Below are 18,731 nucleotides of genomic sequence, written 5' to 3' on the forward strand. Positions count from 1 at the left end.
AGAATGGACCAATCACCGAAGCCGTTACATGAGGCTTTCATAAAGGGGCGGTTGAAAGCAGGAAAAGAGCCAGACATGAACTCGCTGGAGCAGGCAGAGGGTGAGGAGTGCCGGTGGCGGCGGGGTTCAGGGGGAAGGACCGTGCGGCGGTGTGCATGCATTTGTGTTGTGTCTTCCGGTGGCTGAAGGGGGCGCTATAGCAGTGGGTGTTACCATGGAAACGTAAAGAAGTGGATGCAGTCACGTGTCCCTTACTTTTGGTTCATTAATGCTGTTTAATTTGCATGTAATTAAAATTGTTTCTCTGTCAATCAGTGTCTTCCCTTCTTACGAGGTTTTGGTCCTCCGGCTGCGCTGACCCCTGCGCAGTCCTCACTTACGGAGTGTAACGTATCAGCCGGCGTAGGCCGGGACTATAAACGGCGCTGCCCGCTACATGCACTTATAAATGAGCGCTAGCGGTCACCGTTGTACTGCTCGCCAAGTGTAGGGTTAATCTAGGCATTCGCACTAACTTGCTAGTGGCGCTATCTACTAGTGCGCCGAGAAGGGTTCGTGCCGAGCAGTTCGAGAACCCAGATCAGCAGCGATCAAAGGATCTGAACACAATTCAGCGCTCATCTTTGGATTTGTGATCGCTTTTTGATGCCGATTCCGCGGCGTCTGCAGTTTTTTTTTTTTTTCAGCGTTGCGTTTTATTTTGCCCTGTATAAACTCCAGCAGAGATTCTGCGTCAAACGAAAGCACTTTCCATCGAGTGATTACGGTTTAAAGGTGGCCGTACCCATTAAAGGGGTTGTCCCATTTATTACTGTCGCTAAGCTATCCTCAGGATGGGGCCGATTCCCCGGGCTGGCTGCTGTGTATACAGAGCAGGCTGTAGGCAGGAACCAGACAGCATCGTACGTTACGTAGTGGCCATGGATGGTATTGCAGGCTGAGCTTCACTGAAGCGAATAGGACTCGGCAGAAAGATGGCCTCATACACACAGCGACTGGCCCGTAGGAACAGTTGGTCTGATGTGGCCACGATGGCTGAGCAAGTGGTTGAAGAACCAATCAGAGCCAATCGATGCAGCACTGGATCAACCAATGCAATGGCTGTGATTGGCCGCGGCTCAGACAGTTCATAAAGCCCACCTCTACACCATTATGGCTGTTGATTTGGTTCTTCCGCTGCTGCTCAGCCAATCAGTGCAGTGCTGGATAAACCAATCACAGACATCCCATTGGTACAGTCAGTGCTGCATTGATTGGCTGAGCAGCGGTCGAAGAACCAATTGCAGCCATCGCTTCCTGGAGGCGGGATTAATGAAACTCGTAACCAGTAAGTGATGTTGTATGAGCGGCCAAGGACTGCGGACAGCAGCGGAAGGGACCTGGACCGAGCCTGCTAGGCAAGTATAATAAGACCTAGCGCCTCTTTTGGGGCAATAATTAATATAAGACAGGGTCTTATTTTGGGGAAATGCTGTATTAGTATGGTTTTGGAGTGTGTAAACACGGGGGACATGCACACTTGTACTTGAACCCGGGTCCCCAGCGATGCAAGAGAGCAGGCTACCCCTGAGCTGCTCTGGCAGTGGTTATTAGGCACTGATGTACTTGTTCTCTGTCTAGATCTAAAGGCTTTTGAGCGAAGGCTTACGGAATATGTTTCCTGTTTACAACCTGCAACTGGACGTTGGAGAAGTAAGTTACAAGTGTTACCAAGTTTTAACTTTTTCCTATACAAACCCTTATCTTACAGGAGATGATGCTATATAAGGGCTCGTGCACGCAGGCGTATCTGCACTCTGTATTACGCGCACAATACGCACTGAATAGAGCCTATTGATTTCAATGGGTTCGCTCACATATATATCTTTTCACGTGATGTTTGACCGTGTGATAATATGCGACATGCACTATTTGGTGCATGTTACGCATCACAGTACGCCATTGAAGTGAATAGGCTGGTGCAAATACGTACTATATACACAGTGTATCTGCTCACACAATAAAAATAGGATGATGTGATTCTCGGTTGCGTAAATGTGCAGCGTGTTTATGTGACCGACATCTGCATACACCCATGTGAATGAGTCGTAAGTCTGGACATAAATTAGCTGTGATTAAGGCTGCTTTCACACGGGCGCCAAAAATCACACAATGTTCTCGCGATGCGACAGCGCTACAAATCGCATGTTTGTGGAGCCCATGCCTTCCTATGGGTTCCTTCACATTAGCGATGTTTTGTAGGCTGCTACATTGCTAGAATACGAAATCGCGGCATGCTCTATACAGCCACGATTTGCTATGTTGTGGAGCCTTCCTTTTTATGTTGCATCGCACAAAAATATGGTCTTCATGCTATGCAACTTTTACAGTAGGAAGTCCTATTGCAAGAGCCCTAAAATAAGCCTTCATTGCATTAAAAAAAACATCACCTAAGAAGCATTGTCGGTTTTGCCACGCATTTTATTTCTCATGGTGATATCGCAATCACCTGTGTAAAACTAGCCTAACGAGCATGAACCAAAACATGAGTGTATCAGTCAATGTTCATTTAGTTTTTTCGTGTACGCAGGAAGGATCTGTAATATGTGGACAAGCCATTACTACAGTCGTTTGTCCCCATATGAGCGGTCATTGGTCAGCGGCACATCTCTCTGTTCACCTGGGCTCTCATGCATCCAACTAGCAGGCATTTTTCTGCTTGCGTAAATGAGCCGATCACTTAACGAACGAGTGTTTGCTCATTCGTTGACTGATTGTTGACACAGTTACATGGCCCATGATCGGGCAAACATACAATCGTTTCCGACCATTGGACTTTGTCAGTGTCCCTTAAGGGGTTTCCAGTAACAACTTGACTTGGTGCCCTTCTAACATGCACCCTGAGATACAGTACTGTTCAATATACACTGTTTAAGGGCCCATTCACATGACCGTATTACGCACGCGATGTACGGCTGTGTGACACTCCGTGATTGGAGTCGATGAAAGTAAATGGGCTTTCATTGATCCAGTCACATGACCATGTAGATATGCACGACCAATAGATCGCAGCATGCTCTATTTCGGTTATTGAGACAAAGTATAATATACAGTAATATATCACAGGGTGCACATTTGAAGGGCATTATGTCAAAATCTAACCGGACAACCCCCCTAAGGGTTAGCTGAGTAAAACCTCAACACAGCCTCTTGCAGTTCTTGCTATTGCCTCCACTCTTTACTAACATAGTTGGACAAGTCGGTAGTGCGGTGTGACTGTATTGCTGGTTGTCCGCAAACATGTAGAATGATACAGTCTTGTTATCCTGTTTACATTTCTTGTAAAGTTGACCTTAAGGCCCATTTAGACGCAATGATTATCGCTCTAAAGCCGTCTTTTGAGCGATAATCGTTGTGTGTAACTGCACTGACATCGTGTAGTTTTTGTTATGCCGTCGCTCATCGTTATCATTCAGCATGCCGAAACACGACAATAAGCCTTATCAGGGATTCACAGTGGGATACAGCTGATACTATTGTTTCAGCTGTATCCTACTCCCTGATAACGGGCTGGGTATGAACAGAGAGCAGTCCAGCTGTGTTCTCCCTTCCTGGCACAGAGCGCTCGGCTGTATAACAGCTGGGCGCTCCATGCAGAAGACAAGTGGGGACACCCCGCTTGTCTCCTGCAGCCTCTGCTGGCAGCGCAAGGTGATCGCTCATGTTGAGCAATCATCTTGCGCTGTAAATGACACAACAATGATCGCTCAAAAGTCTTTTGAGTGACATCTTTTGAGCGATTATCATTGTGTCTAAATCGGCCTTTACAGGAGAACAGTTGGCTCCTCCTCTTTGGAATCCCAGTGATATGTATTGATTTGATATTTTTCTGTTGTCATTTTGTTGCCATCATTGCTACATGTATAACTATATATCTATATGCATCATTGTACGGTATCTTGGCATCTGAGACTATTGGTTTAAAAAAAAAAAATAGTAAGTTTTGTTATGCCTTTTTATTTTTATTTCTCTTAACAGTGATTCTCATAGTAGTATCTGTTTGTACTGCAACGGGCGCCTGGAACTGGCTAATAGATCCGGAGACACAAAAGGTATTTTCTTTATATAAGGCCATATTCACACGTCCAAGAAAATCATGCAAGAGTTGCGCATTGTGAGACCCACAAATCTCACATGAATATGAACCCCATTATTTTGAATGGGGGCCATGCACATGAGTAATTCTTCCTCTCTATGGCGCAGAAAAAAACGCGGCATGTCCTATTTTTGGGCATACCCTCAAAACCCCTCACATTGCATCGCCCATTTTTTTCAATGGGAAAAGCACGGCGTGCAATGCCAGGTTTACCCATTGAAAACAATGGTAAACACTTTGTAATCCTCTACTGCAGCTAAAAGCCGCTACTTCCCTGAAGTGAGGTGAGGCGGTTTTAACACACAAATCTACAGCGACGTCGCTTGTTGGTCAAGTGCGATATCGCACTCACCAATGTGAAATTAGCTTAAAGGACTTGTGCTAAGTTACAAAGTTATCCCCTATTCACAGGATAGTGGATAACTTTATGATCAGTGGAGGGCTGACCTTTGGGACCCCCCTCTCTACCCTGATCTTGAGAACAGGGGTCCATTCAGTCTCCAAGTGAATGGAATGGAGGTTGTGCAGGCGTGCCATGGCTCCATTCACTTCATACACAACCCCAATGATTGCTGAAGCATTTGATCTCTTCAATCTCCTGCGATGTCATTAAAGGGAACTTACCACCTCCGAGCAGCACAATAAGCTAAGTTATGGTTTTTGGTAAGGTGGCAGAGAACCAAGGGATGTCATTTTTATACTCGCCTGTCCACTGGTTAAGTCTATGTGTGATCTGAAAATCTGACTCTTCAGACTGCTGCAAAATACTTCTATAGGAGAGAGCGCACACAGCGGTCTGAAGAGTCGGATTTTCAGACCATGTGCGGGTTTCACCAGCAGACAGTTAGAGAACAGAGGAGCAAGCAAGTACAAAAAGTACATCCCCTTGCTCCCTGTTCCCTCCCAAAACAGCATCACAACTTGGTTCTCGATCGTTGGGGTCCTGGTGGTTGGACCGTCACCGATTTTATAAAGTTATTCCCTCTTCTATGCATTAGGGATAATTTTATAACTTGGCACAACTCCTTTTAATGTTTTTCCCACTGAGGAACGTTTTTGCCTATCTATAGGAAATGCATGATGGGGTAGGGGGTTGGGGGGGGGGGGGGGGGGGGGGCAGCACTAGGACCCTCACTCATCGCTGTGAATAACTGCAAAAATGTTCTTGCTGAGGTAACCCCTTTCAGTAGAACAATGACATAGAGGTAATTACCCATCAGACTGATGCATTGTCCTTATTTTTCTTTTGCAGGTCTCATTCTTCACATCGTTATGGAATCATCCCTTCTTTACAATTAGCTGTATAACACTAATAGGGCTCTTCTTTGCTGGTATACACAAGCGGGTGGTGGCCCCGTCGATGTATCCTTTTGATGGTCTTTGCATCTGACAACCGGCTTAAACTACAAGGAAGACAACATAATAATATGCTTTGTTGTGCAAAAAGACAGTAAACCAGGCTGCTGTTTTTAAAAGGAATTTGTCCCCACGGTAGACCCTTCTTTGACTGGGGTATTTTGAAGTGAAGTGAAAGACAACGCAGCTTCTGGTAAAGTAAATATCCCTAAAGGGGTTGTCCCGCGCCGAAACGGGTTTGGTTTTTTTTTCAATAGCCCCCCCGTTCGACGCGAGACAAACCCGATGCAGGGATAAAAAAAAAAACCGGGTAGTACTTACCCGAATCCCCGCGCTCCGGTGACTTCTTACTTACCTTGTGAAGATGGCCGCCGGGATCTTCACCCTCGGTGGACCGCAGGTCTTCTGTGCGGTCCATTGCCGATTCCAGCCTCCTGATTGGCTGGAATTGGCACACGTGACGGGGCGGAGCTACGAGGAGCCGCTCTCTGGCACGAGCGGCCCCATTCAGAAGATAGAAGACAGGACTGCGCAAGCGCGTCTAATCGGGCGATTAGACGCTGAAGATTAGACGGCACCATGGAGACGAGGACGCTAGCAACGGAACAGGTAAGTGAATAACTTCTGTATGGCTCATAATTAATGCACGATGTATATTACAAAGTGCATTAATATGGCCATACAGAAGTGTATACCCCAACTTGCTTTCGCGGGACAACCCCTTTAACATATGGCCAAAGATAGAACACCTTGGATGCAGCCTTGTAATCTAGCTTCAGCAATCAATGTGGGGTTTCCAGCATTAAGCTATTGATGTTCTGTCTTCAGGATGGGTCATCAATATTTGATCAGTGGGGGGTCTGCCGCCCCTGTTCCCTGCTGATTGAAATGATAGTGACACTCTGATGAGCGCCGCTGTCACTTCAGTGCCTACCAGGCACAGCGTTGTGCCTGAATGGGTCTAAGCTGCTCTCAGGCCATGTGACAGATGACCGTGACGTCAGTGGCGTAAGACAAGGCCACTAGCTCGCCCAAGTGCTGGGGTCTCTTTACTTAGCTGATTGGGTAGAGATTCTGAGTTTCAGGCGCTGCCAACTATTGACCTATCCTGAGGATAAGTTTATTATTTTATGGGGGGAAACAAGTATTTACTAAAGCGGATGTGTCAGGAGAGGTGCAGGTTCTCTGTATAAGGGACCTAGCAGAAGAAAGGTATAAAAGGCCCATTATGAGTGTGAAAACTTTAATTTTATGCAATATGATTACTTGATGTTACAGATCAAGGCTGCATTATTAATCCCTACCTGACATCCTATGTATATATCTTGCTGTCAGGAAGAACTGTATCCTGCTGTATATACATGACACGGGCTTAGCCCATGCTATCTGCAGCAAGTGTTAGTTATAACATACAGCTAGGGCTCTTCTCAGATATACCATCTTTGCCTCCGACGCTCTTCTCCATCTCAGGTTTCCATCCTCTATGCAGAAAAACGTCACGGAGACAGAACCATAGAATTTGATGTTGGATGGAGACCACTTTGGTCTACGTTGCTCTAGGTTTCTGTTGCTGTCTTCATGTCTGACTGGATAGAAAAGCATCCACATTGCTTTTTGATTCAGAGTCTTAATGACCAACGTGGCGGCTGTCTTACACATTAAACCACGTGGTTTCATCCAGGTTTTCTGACCTTACGCAGTTTTTTGCATGGAAAACGAAGGGGAAAGTGGAAGCAAAGATGTCCTGTGAAAGTAGCCTAACGCCCTACTTCAATGGCCAATCCTAGTCAATTAACCACATTAGATGCCATGGTGGGTAACGAGTAATGATAGCTGGGACCTACTGAAGGCCCCCAGGTTTTCCCATCTTTGTACACCTAATAGAATCTGTCAGAGGGCCTGTCTCATTTCTTGGGGATTTGCCAAGTTAAAGGGGTTGTCTGGTTACAAATACTTTTTAAAATTTGAGCTGCATGTGTTAAAACAAATTGTATTTACCCTCCTCAGCCCCAACGCTGCAATCCTCTGTGTTGAGAACGGACGTCACATAACTGCTGCCTATCGGAGAGCATGGTGCCCTCGCCTGTTCTCCTGGCGTCAGCGTTCACATCTTGGGCACCATACTGCCAGGAGGTGGAAATGGGGACGTTGCAGCGTGTGCTTCTCAGATGGCGGTTTCCTGAGTTCCGCTCTCAACACGGACTGGGAGAATTGTTGTGGCTGAGGACAGGTAAGTACTTCTTGTTTTATTAACTTATTTGGCTCTAATTTTTACTAGTGTCTTTCTAACCGGACGACCCTTTTAAAAGTTAGAAGAACATACATTTGTATTACCCCAAAATGGTACCAATGAAGATGTCAACCCTGTAAAAGACGAGCCCTCACATGGCTCTAGTGACGAGAAAAATTAAAGTCCCTCAGAATACGGCGACACACAAATTATTTCCTTTTTAATTGTGCAAAAGTAGTAAAGCATGAAAAAACTGTACATTTTGGTATCGCTGTAATCATATTGACCCGCAGAATAAAATTATTTTATTTATACTGCATTGTGAGGGCTGTAAAGATGAAACCCAAAAACTGCTATATATTTTTTTTCCATTCAATGAAGGCCAAAACTGACTGCAATACCAAGAGCTTAAAGGGATTGTCCAGTTGTAAAGTATTGATGGCCCATACTTTGCATAGGTCATCAATAGTAGATTGATGGGATTCCACTGCCTAAGGGTGCGTTCACACGAACGTATATCGGCTCGGTTTTCACGCCGAGCCGATATACGTTGTCCTCGTGTGCAGGGGGGGGGGGGTGGAAGAGCCAGGAGCAGTGCTCTGAGCTCCCGCCCCCTCTCTGCCTCCTCTCCGCCTCTCTGCACTATTTGCAATGGGGAGAGGCGGGACGTGGGTAGGGCTAAGTGCCAGGAATTAGCCCCGCCCCCGTCCCGCCTCTCCTCATTGCAAGTTCCTGCTTCTGGCTCTTCCATTCCCCCCCCCCCCCCCTTGCACACGAGCACAACGTATATCGGCTCGGCCTGAAAAACGAGCCGATATACGTTCATGTGAATTCACCCTAAAACACTGATCAGCAGTGTACTGAGCTGATCGCTGCAGGAAGCAGACCGTTCACTTGTACTACAGTGGTCAGGCCATTCACTTCAGTAGGAACTCTGTGTAGAATACCAAACTTGGCCACTGCAGTAAGAACTGAGCTGTCTGCTTCCTACAGGCGTCCAATCAGTGCATGAGCACAACAGCTGATAAGTGTAGGTCCCTGATGACAGGGACCACCCCCACCCCCTGCCCATCTACTATTGATGAAGATAGGCCATCAATACTTTTCACCTGGACAACTGCTTAGGCCTCATTCACACGGCCGTGTGTGTAAAACACTGCATGGATGATGAGACAGAACTGTTGTGGCTTTAACTCCGCATCTACATCTATGTTAACACATACACACATTTATAGTTATTCAAGCCAGTTAGGATGTAGATGGTGACTTGAATCCACGACTGCAAACGTCTGATCTATAGAGACTAGAGATGAGCGAGCGTACTCACTAAGGCAAACTACTCAAGCGAGTAGTGCTTTATTCGAGTACCTGCCCGCTCGTCTCTAAAGATTCGGCTGGCGGCGGGGGTGACAGGTGAGTTGCGGGGGGGAGAGAGTAAGAGAGTTCTCCCCGCCGGCAGCCGAATCTTTAGAGACGAGCGGGCAGGTACTCGAATAAAGCACTACTCGCTTGAGTAGTTTGCCTTAGCGAGTATACTCGCTCATCTCTAATAGAGACCTGTCAGGACTTCTTTGCTGGACGTCGGTGAACTAGAACTTCCTTCGATCACATGGTCAAGGGGAAGCTCGACTCTGACAGCCTTTAGGCCCCTTAGATTTTGACAAAGGGAAGTAGCTAAACTTTATTGTAGAAAAGATGCTTTTCTTCTCCTTGAATCCCTTGTCTACATCTGCAGCCATTCAGGAGATGTATATTTTTGGCAAAGAAATCCATAAGTGGGAATTTCCAGAACTTTTAAATTTTTTTTTACTATAATTTTTTAATAGGATGTGTTTCTTAGGTTTATATGCATTTGTCTTTTATATTGACTTTATCTAATTTCGCTTACAATCTGTTTTTCCTTAACCAAATCTTCAGAATAGCAGCAAGATGTCGAACTGTTCTAGCAGAATACAACATGTCATGTGATGATGTACGTATTATACAATTTGGCAGTGTAGATTATTCAAAGTTGTTGTCTTTGTTGTGTGTTTTTTTGGTTTTTTTTTTGTAAATTGCAGCAAACAAACTGTTCCTTTGATAAAGCAAGAATGCATTTGCTGGCATTTTTTTGCGCTTTGAGTAGAAGTGGAAACTTCATTTACAGGAATTCCAATAGTGTTCACTTGTCTGTTGGTGTCTTCCTATTCCAGGGCTCCTGTTAGGGCCAAAGTGGGACTAAAAACCAGCCCTGCCTTAGACATTTGCAGTAATTATGTATGAGCAGACTAACTCTGTCTGTATATCTAATATTAGTGATGGCCAAGACATGGGCACGCCAACATACGGCTTTACCAAAAACTTGCTCTGTTTTCTGGATTTGCAGGTAAAACTACAAAATCCTGCAGCCATTCTGGACTTGAGTATTGGACCGATTAGCATTTTGGCACCCTCCATGTGTTACAGTGCTGGTTTCCCCCAACCAGGGCGTCCCTCACAATATGGCAACAACAAGGCCTGTCACTCTCGCAGTAGGGAAGGCAATCTGATTTCAGCTGGTTTACGAGTCAGTAAAAATATTTTGATCCAAATTATAACAAAGGACAAAAAGTCTAGGGGCGGGTAAGGCTGCTATACCAAGCTTCTTTGTGATGGGAATGGCATTAGGTTTCCCTGCTAATTATAAAGTTAGGAATTGCTGCCATTACATGAAGTCCATTTGCTGCCCCTCTGAAAAATGTGCGTAGATGACTACATTTTTCTGTCCTAAAATGAAGGAAACAAGCAGAAGTCAAAGGGAGACCAAAGTGGTTCTTCCGACTCATTAAAGCCTATGGTTCACCCAGTGTTCTGTTTTGAGTACGGTTTTCAGTGTTTTCCGATGGAAGTCTGACGCTGAACGTCACTGCATCGGGGAAACCGCTGTGTGACCGGAGCCTAGGGAGCTGTTCACACTAGGACTTTCATATACATTAAACTACATGAGAACCTATGGAAATGTGTGCCTTGTAAGGAATATGTTTGACGTTTGTCTTACATTAAAAAGTATACATTTTTCATTGTAAACTTTTTTTTTTTTTTAATCTTTTTCTGTGTTTGTTTTATATATTTTTCGGCCACAGGGGCCAGAACTATATAAAATCCACATACTCACAGTGGTCCTGCTTTTGGCGTCACAGGTGTTGACAGGTGACGTCTCGTAAACCTGCCACTAAGGCTAGTTTCACACGGGCGATTGTGATTTTTGCCACAAGGAAATCGTTTTTGGTTTTTTTGAGTATCAGCTCTGTGTGTTTGTGTTTTTTTTGTTTTGTTTTGTTTTCTGACTCTCCCACACACAAATCGAGCAATTTTGTCGCCTGTGTGCAACCACCCTAAGACGTCTAATATTTAAACCTCTGACCAATTATGGGGCACCACTGTTGGGCCTTCTATTGGCTGCAGTGGTCACATGGGTAAACAACCCATGTGACCGCTTCCATCAAAGTAAACAAAAGACCAGATCGTTCGTAGGCACTTTTTAACTTTTATGTTTCACCAGCTACAGACAGTGGGTACGTCGAGCAACACATTTTTAATACACTTTTGTATTAAAGATCTGCATCACAATTGTTGCATGTTGTAACTTTTCGCGTTCCTTTGATTTCAGCAGGAGATTTAATGCTTCGCATGACTCTTGCATGCTATGCGATTTGCGTGGGAGGTTTCCCATTAATTTCAGTGGGGAAACCCTTCCGATCTTTTTGCATGAAACTCACGCAAGAGGATCGGAACTTAACCGATGCGTTTCACAGCCCGATACTGCTCTTGCCCATTTGCAGGTAGCCTGAGGCCTCATGTCCACGGGCAAAAGAAGAATTAAAATCCGCAGCGGATTTTAACTCTTCTCCTGCCCGCGGATCCGCACCCCATAGGGATGCATTGACCACCCGCGGGTAGATAAATACCCACGGATGGTCAATAAAAGTGATTTTTTTTAAAAATGGAGCATGAAAAAATCTGGACCATGCTCCATTTTCGTGCGGGTCTCCCGCGGGGACGGCTCCCGCGGGCTTCTATTGAAGCCTATGGAAGCCGTCCGGATCCGCGGGAGACCAAAATAGGAATTTACTCACCTGCTCCGGATCTTCCCTTCGCCGCGGCTTCATCTTCTCTCCATCGCGGCTAGATCTTTTTTTTTCTTCGGGACGGCGCATGCGCGGGGCACGTAAATGACGTGCCCTGCGCATCCGACGAGCCGAAGAAAGAAGATCCGGCCGCGACGGAGAGAAGATGAAGCCGCGGCGAACGGAAGATCCGGAGCGTGCGAGAGGTGAGTAAATTCTTATTTTTATGTCTCCTGTCCACGAGGCAGGAGGGACCCGCTACGGATTCTCCATGGAGAATCCGTAGCGGGCCTGATTTTCCCCGTGGACATGAGGCCTAAGGGTAAAGTTTGTAAGGTTCACCGGTAGCTCAAATTCTGCAGAAGTAACTTGGCATAATTGGGTTTGGAAAACCCACAGCATTTTAAAGTACCGGCAGTGTACATGCGATTTCATATGGGGGAAAAATAAAAACTGCAGCATAAATTGATATGTGGTGCGGACATTAAATCTGCAGCATGTCAATTTATGCTGTGGATATTCAATCTGCACTAACCTCAAACTTTGCATGTTATATGTGGGTTTTAATGTGGCTCTGTACCAAAATCTGCAGCTGAAAATCCACTGTGTTTCGAGATGGCCTGATAGATGTCCTACAGTAAAGGCCATTTACACGTAAATATGATCATCTTTGCATAACTCTAAGTAGCTAATTAGATACTTAAAGAGTTAATGCAGGCAGAGTGGGACACCACCAAGATAGCTTGGAGAACAATGCAGCTGTTTTGAATATGCAACGGCTGCATTGTTCTCTGCGCTTTCAGCTGATGTCCTGCTGAGAACTGCGAGCGGAATATCAAGTGAAAGAATACTATTAGCGCCGCCCACTGAGCTATCAGTGTACTTTGCTGATAAGGCTCATCGTTTATTTCTAGCTGGCTAGAAATGAGTGATGAACGAACAGTGCATGATGGCCGCGTATTTAGACGCAACAATTATTGCTCAAAACACGTCTTATGAGCGATAATAGGGGTTTCTAAATGGGCCTTTAGAGGCTCTGTCTGCATCAAAATTGCAGCTTGGTTTTAGCATCGGTGCTTAGATGGTAACAGTACTGGCAGATTATCTTTACACCCCGCCTATGAACCATGAGACTGCTTATATATGTAGGGAGGGACTTGTCATTCGCCAGTCCATAATATACTGCTAATAGACAATGATGTAATCTTCTGTACATTGACTATAAGAACTTTTTTGTTTCTTTTGCAGACGGGCAAACTAATTCTAAAGCCGAGACCCCATGTGCAATGACATCATCTTCTGGGATGTAATAAAGTTGGATTTTACTCTCTTCTGCAATATGTTCTATATTTTATAGATGTTGATTGATGACTGATCAAAGGAACGTCAAGTAACAATTATTTGAACTTTTTGATGCCAGAGGAGACGCATTGACTGTTCAGTTTGAGCTTTTGGACTGTGATTACAGGAAAAAGTCATCTGAAGTATTCGGCATTCTTGCCTGGGTTTGTGTATCAAGGATGGTTTGTACACCCCAAAGTTGTACGGTGCAGCTCTGTATTGTTTGCCCCCATGTGCAATACTTTATTCAGTTTTAATGAGTCATTTGTGTGTTTTATAGGAAGACCTAAAAGTTGGAGCTTGGAAGGGCAAAGATTTTAATTATATATTTTTATTTTGAGGGGCCGCACATATGGAAATCTGGAGGAACGTTCTGCATATCAGACCAACGATGTGTAACATGTGAGGGGTTGATACAGAACGTGTTCTAGAAAACTATATAGTCTTTCATTGCACCTGGAATACTCCTTTTAGGGTACGGCTACCCAGTGACTTGTGGTGCGACGGAAACTGCACTACCAAAACGTTTGTGTGGTAAATTCGCACATCCTGAACTTTCTGAGGCATGTGAGCTGAACTTTCACAGCACTATACAATACAATGTAAGTCAATGGAGCTTCAACAAACCCTATTCACTTGCAGAACAAAAAATCCACAGTGAAAAATACATGTTTTCAAAGTATTTGCATCGGAGATCACCGATTTTCTTAAATGTTAAAGGTGTTTTCCAGGCAGAGCTGGCTGTCAGTGCCGGGATACACCAGGGTCCAAGTAGAAGCTGCTACTCCAACCCTGGAGTATCCCAGCGCTGCCTGGAAAACTGTTTTAAAGTCTTTGTCTGTTTACCCGATAACTTCCTTTCAATAGTGCTTCCTGTAGTAAAATAACAAACTGAGCAGTACTTACCCCTCCACCACCACCAGGATCCAGCACTGTAGCACCAATGTGGTCTCAGCATTGTTTGTGATCGCTGACATCACCAGAACTCGGGTGACCGCTGCAGCGTCACAGCTCGTTGTCCTTGCATCAAGGCTCACATCCTGAGCCCCAGTCTGCTTTACTACAAGGGGCGCTATTGAAGGGATGTTACCTGGTAATTGGACAACCCCTTTAAGACTGACTACACACCTGAGTGTTTTCAGAGGTTTACAAAAGCTTTTCTAAAATGTTTTGTACATTCAATAAAATATCATTTTGTTTCATACTGAAATAATACTTTCATGTCATGGATACTTTTGAGTGGTCCTCTAAGGATGAAGCTAATAAAACTATTAAATAGAAACTTGGCATGGTTGTGTGTTTTTTATTTTATTTTTTTCAGTTTGTTAGCCATTTATCATAGAATTGAGGCTGGATTCACACGACCGTATATCGGCTGGGTTTTCACGCTTAGCCAATATACGGCGTCCCTCTCTGCAGGGGGAGGAGGCTGGAAGAGCCAGGAGCAGTGCTCTGAGCTCCCGCCCCCTCTTTGCCTCCTCTCCACCCCCTGCACTATTTCCAATGAGGAGAGGTGGGATGGGGGCGGGGCTAATTCCTGGAACTTAGCCCCGCCCCATTCCGCCTCCTCTCATTGCAAATAGTGGAGAGGGGGCGGGAGCTCAGAGCACTGCTCCCGGCTCTTCCAGCCTCCTCCCCCTGCAGAGAGACGCCGTATTTCGGCTGGGCGTGAAAACCCAGCCGATATACGGTCATCTGAATGCACCCCAACGTTGAGGTTTGTGGGAATTGTCCAGCTAATATTTATCGGGCGGATTATAAATTGCTTTTAAAAAAAACAAAGGAAACGTATTTATTGAATTACTAAAGTTGGCCTCGCATATAAGGATATTGACCAAACCTTCCAGAACTGGCCCATCATTTAATGTGTATGCAGAGTCCTCCTGGTCACAGGGAGAGGATGAAGGTTGGGGGTATGTTGATTTAACATTTATGGGTAACATATTTAGGCTGCCTACACACTGGTAAGTGTGATATCGGGCTGAGATATTGTGCTCACCAGTGTGCATTTTCACGCCAATGCAAGGTGTTTTTCTGGCAAACTCGCCCCATCACTTCTGTGAAGTTGCGATGCTCCGGCGCAGCAGTCAGACTTGTTACGAAACACTTGCCAATCCTCTAATACTTCACTACTTATTCCTGTCCGGCTGACAGGATATGGTGGGCAGGGACCATGGCTGTAGCATCTGATTGTACCAGTCAGCCACTGATGCTATAGCCATAGTCGCTACCTGCAACGTCCGTCAGGTTTATTGGCAGTCAGCCGGACAGGCTCGGGCTTTCTCACTTTCCATCCTTCTGATGATTGTACGGCTACAGTATATACTCTGCTGTCTTTCTCCTGCTCTCAAGCGAACATGCTCCCCATGAAGACTATGCACTCCGTTTGTAAGAAGCCGTAGCTACCAGGATAGATACATGGGATTGTATAGTTATATTAAGAGCCATTAAAATGTAAACACATGTATTTACAAAGGAAGCCTAAATATGAGTGTGTCCTGTGGTCTACATCGCCTGAGGTCAGCATTTTTGCGAATTGATTGTAAACCACTTGTAAAAATAAGATTTTTTTTTTTTTGATTTTTTTTTTTTAATTTTTGCTCTTAATATATTTTTAATTGGATTTTTTTCCTCTACTTTTTATAGTGCTTTATACTTTTTCTTATGTATGTGTTTAAAAATACTACAAAGTACTCTGCTTTTAACTATACCGTTACCAAGCTTATGTGCACTTTACAGATTTTATTCTTGTCCTTACAATCACACCTACATGAAAACCAAGAGTCCAAATGGGTAAAATGTGCAGTTTTCAAACTTTTTTTTCTTTTGCCTTAATCACGTAACTGTTCTGACAGTGGTGTAGTAATAGGCTGGCCCCTCCCTCCTTGCTACAATAGCGGCAGCCAATGCTGCCCATCCGCTGCATGCTTGCTGCTCCTGCAAATAAGGCATCTCTGTACCCACTCAAGATTCTATGACAGCTTGTCTCCTTCAGCGACTCCAGCGCTTACTGCTCTGTGAGGCTAGGAGACTGAGACTGGAAAGGAATCATGCTATGTTAGAGACTCGCTGTGGGCCATAGTATGTATATATTGTCAGTGTTAGCAGCAAGTGTGTAGGAAGAAAATCTTATGTATTGCAGTGGTGTGAGGGCACAGATGGAGCATAATTGGTATGTTACGGACCATTAAAGGGGTTATCCAACCTTTTAAAATTGATGGTAAACCCTCAGGATGAACTAAACCACCAATCAGTTGACTGAAGAGACTGTCCTGCTCATACGAGTACTGCAACCTCTTCAGTTTTTACATCTCAGTGTGAACAGGTTCAACCCGGATGTAGACCCTTGAAGAGGCTGCAGTGCTTGTAGGAGAACCGTGGCCCCTTCAATCAGCTGATTGGTGGGATTGGTCATCCTGAGGATAGGCCATTAATTTTAAAATGTTAGATGACTATTCTTCAGAGGTATACTAAAGATGAGCCGCTATAGTTAAAGGCTGCCACCTTATAAGTTGTCTTATAGAGACAATTTTTGTATATATAATATTTATATATTTTTGGGGCCTGTGTCCCTAATCTCTTAAGATCCTAGCAGCATCCCTGGCTGCTGGTGCTGCATGATCAGGTCACTTAGGAGACCTTGGGTGCAGCGTAAAGTTCTACGCAGACCTCAGATAGGAGCCATGAACAGTAGTTTGGGGAGGCCCAAGCTAAACTTTTGCATCCGGGCCCACGACCCTCTAGCTACGGGAAAGCAGTGGCTTTCATTCATTGTAATGTAATGAGTGAAATCCATGGTGAAAATCCACAACAAAGTCATGCATGGATTTCTTTGCCGATTTTGATGCATTGTAAAAACTGCATGCATTCTTAGGGGCTAACTACACTGCCGTATTTTGTGACTGTCTTATGTAAATGAAATGTGTCCCGGCCTGCCCACGGGTCTCCAAAACCAAACTCTGTGCATCAAGCACTCCTATGCTGCCTGGAATTCTGGATACCAGACCCATGGTCAAATGAGAACACACTTCTGAGTAATACTACTACTAATAATCTTCATTTATATAGCGCCAACATATTTAGCAGCACTTACAAAAAAGGGGAGAACAGATATAAAACCACAGTTACATGAAGTAATCAATTGATGGAAACAATAGGGGTGAGGGTCCTGCTCCAACGAGCTTACATACTGCAAATAATGGGGTGATACAGAAGGTAAAGAGGCTGGTGAGGTGGAGGGTGTGGGATGCTATACACATAGACAATGGTCAGACGTAAGCTGTGTGATGGCTGAAACAGTATGACTGCAGGAGGCGGTTGATTATGGCTAGCAGGGGTTGCAGTCAGTAGGACAGGGAGCATGTTTTCAGCTGGAGTAAATGGGTTTGATTTAGGAAATATGAAATACCTCCCTGAAGAGGTGCATTTTTAAAGCACGCCCAAAATTTTGTGTCAGGGATTGTGCGGATAGTTTGGGGTAGCGCATTCCAGAGGACTGGTGCTCTTCAGAAGTCTTGTAGGGGGGGAGTGAGAGGTTCGAATTAAAGGAGCACTTAGTCTGATTTCATTAGCGGAGCAGAGGGCCCAGGCTGGGTGGTGGATTGAAATGAGGGAGGCTTTGTGGATGAAGGTAGTGAGTTTGAATTGAATTCTATATTTGACTAGCTTACCCGTCGCGCGTTGCTGTGAAGACAGACAGACATACATTCGTTTTTATATATCTAGATAACAACCAATCACAGCGCAGTTTTTTTAGGTTACCTCAGCAGTATAAAATATAACAACCAATCACAGCGCAGCATTCATTTTACCTCAGCGGTATAATATATAGCAACCAATCACAGCACAGCTTTTATTTTACCTCAGCATTCTCAATATCCAGCAATTGTCTTGCGAAACGTTCGGCGGATGCATCATTTTCTGGTTGAACACTCATCCCGTTGCTCGTTATGCCTTTTGCTTTTGTGCTTGAGATGGAAATCAAACGATCTTTGTCTGGGGGGCATAACTGTCGACGACGCTCGCACGCGCGCCACCTATCGTAGGATAGATGTACTATGCCAGTAACCTTCCCAGGAGTGTACTCAACAACTTCCCATTAACTTTTCCTATTTATAACATAATCAATGCTCGTGCCAAATTTCACGTTTCTATGACACCGGAAAGTGAGAAAATTACATTCCGTACGTAAAATTTGGGCACTCATTCTTTTGTGCATAGAATTGAATAATCGAGTTGGGACCCATTAGATTTTCCTATTTATGACATAATCAATGCTCGTGCCGAATTTCAAGTTTCTATTACATTGGGAAGCGAGAGAATTCAATTCCATAAGTAAAATTTGGACGCTAATTCTTTGGCGCTTAGAATTGAATAATTGAGTTGGGATCCATTAACTTTTCCTATTTATGACATAATCAATGCTCGTGCCAAATTTCATGTTTCTACGACATCGGGAAGTGAGAGAATTAGTGGCAATGATGGAAATCGAACGATCTACGTGGGGGGGGTCGTAACTGTCAACGACGCTCGCACACGCGCCATTTATCGTAGGATAGATGTACTATGCCTATAATCTTCCCAG

The 18,731-nt window shown here is 44.7% G+C and overlaps 1 protein-coding gene across 1 annotated transcript; it reads left to right on the forward strand.

Moving 5' to 3' along the window:
* Positions 1 to 56: 56 nt before the first annotated feature.
* On the forward strand, positions 57 to 14,418 carry CNEP1R1 (CTD nuclear envelope phosphatase 1 regulatory subunit 1). Its single transcript, XM_066583936.1, has 6 exons — positions 57 to 100; positions 1,621 to 1,692; positions 4,018 to 4,091; positions 5,388 to 5,497; positions 9,639 to 9,693; positions 13,055 to 14,418. Exons 1-6 carry the CDS (start codon positions 76 to 78, stop codon positions 13,094 to 13,096), a joined length of 378 nt encoding a protein of 125 aa, XP_066440033.1. The 5' UTR covers positions 57 to 75; the 3' UTR covers positions 13,097 to 14,418.
* Positions 14,419 to 18,731: the final 4,313 nt, after the last annotated feature.

Source organism: Eleutherodactylus coqui, chromosome 11 (assembly GCF_035609145.1).
Source record: "Eleutherodactylus coqui strain aEleCoq1 chromosome 11, aEleCoq1.hap1, whole genome shotgun sequence".
In the NCBI taxonomy this organism is placed as follows: Eukaryota; Metazoa; Chordata; class Amphibia; order Anura; family Eleutherodactylidae; genus Eleutherodactylus; species Eleutherodactylus coqui.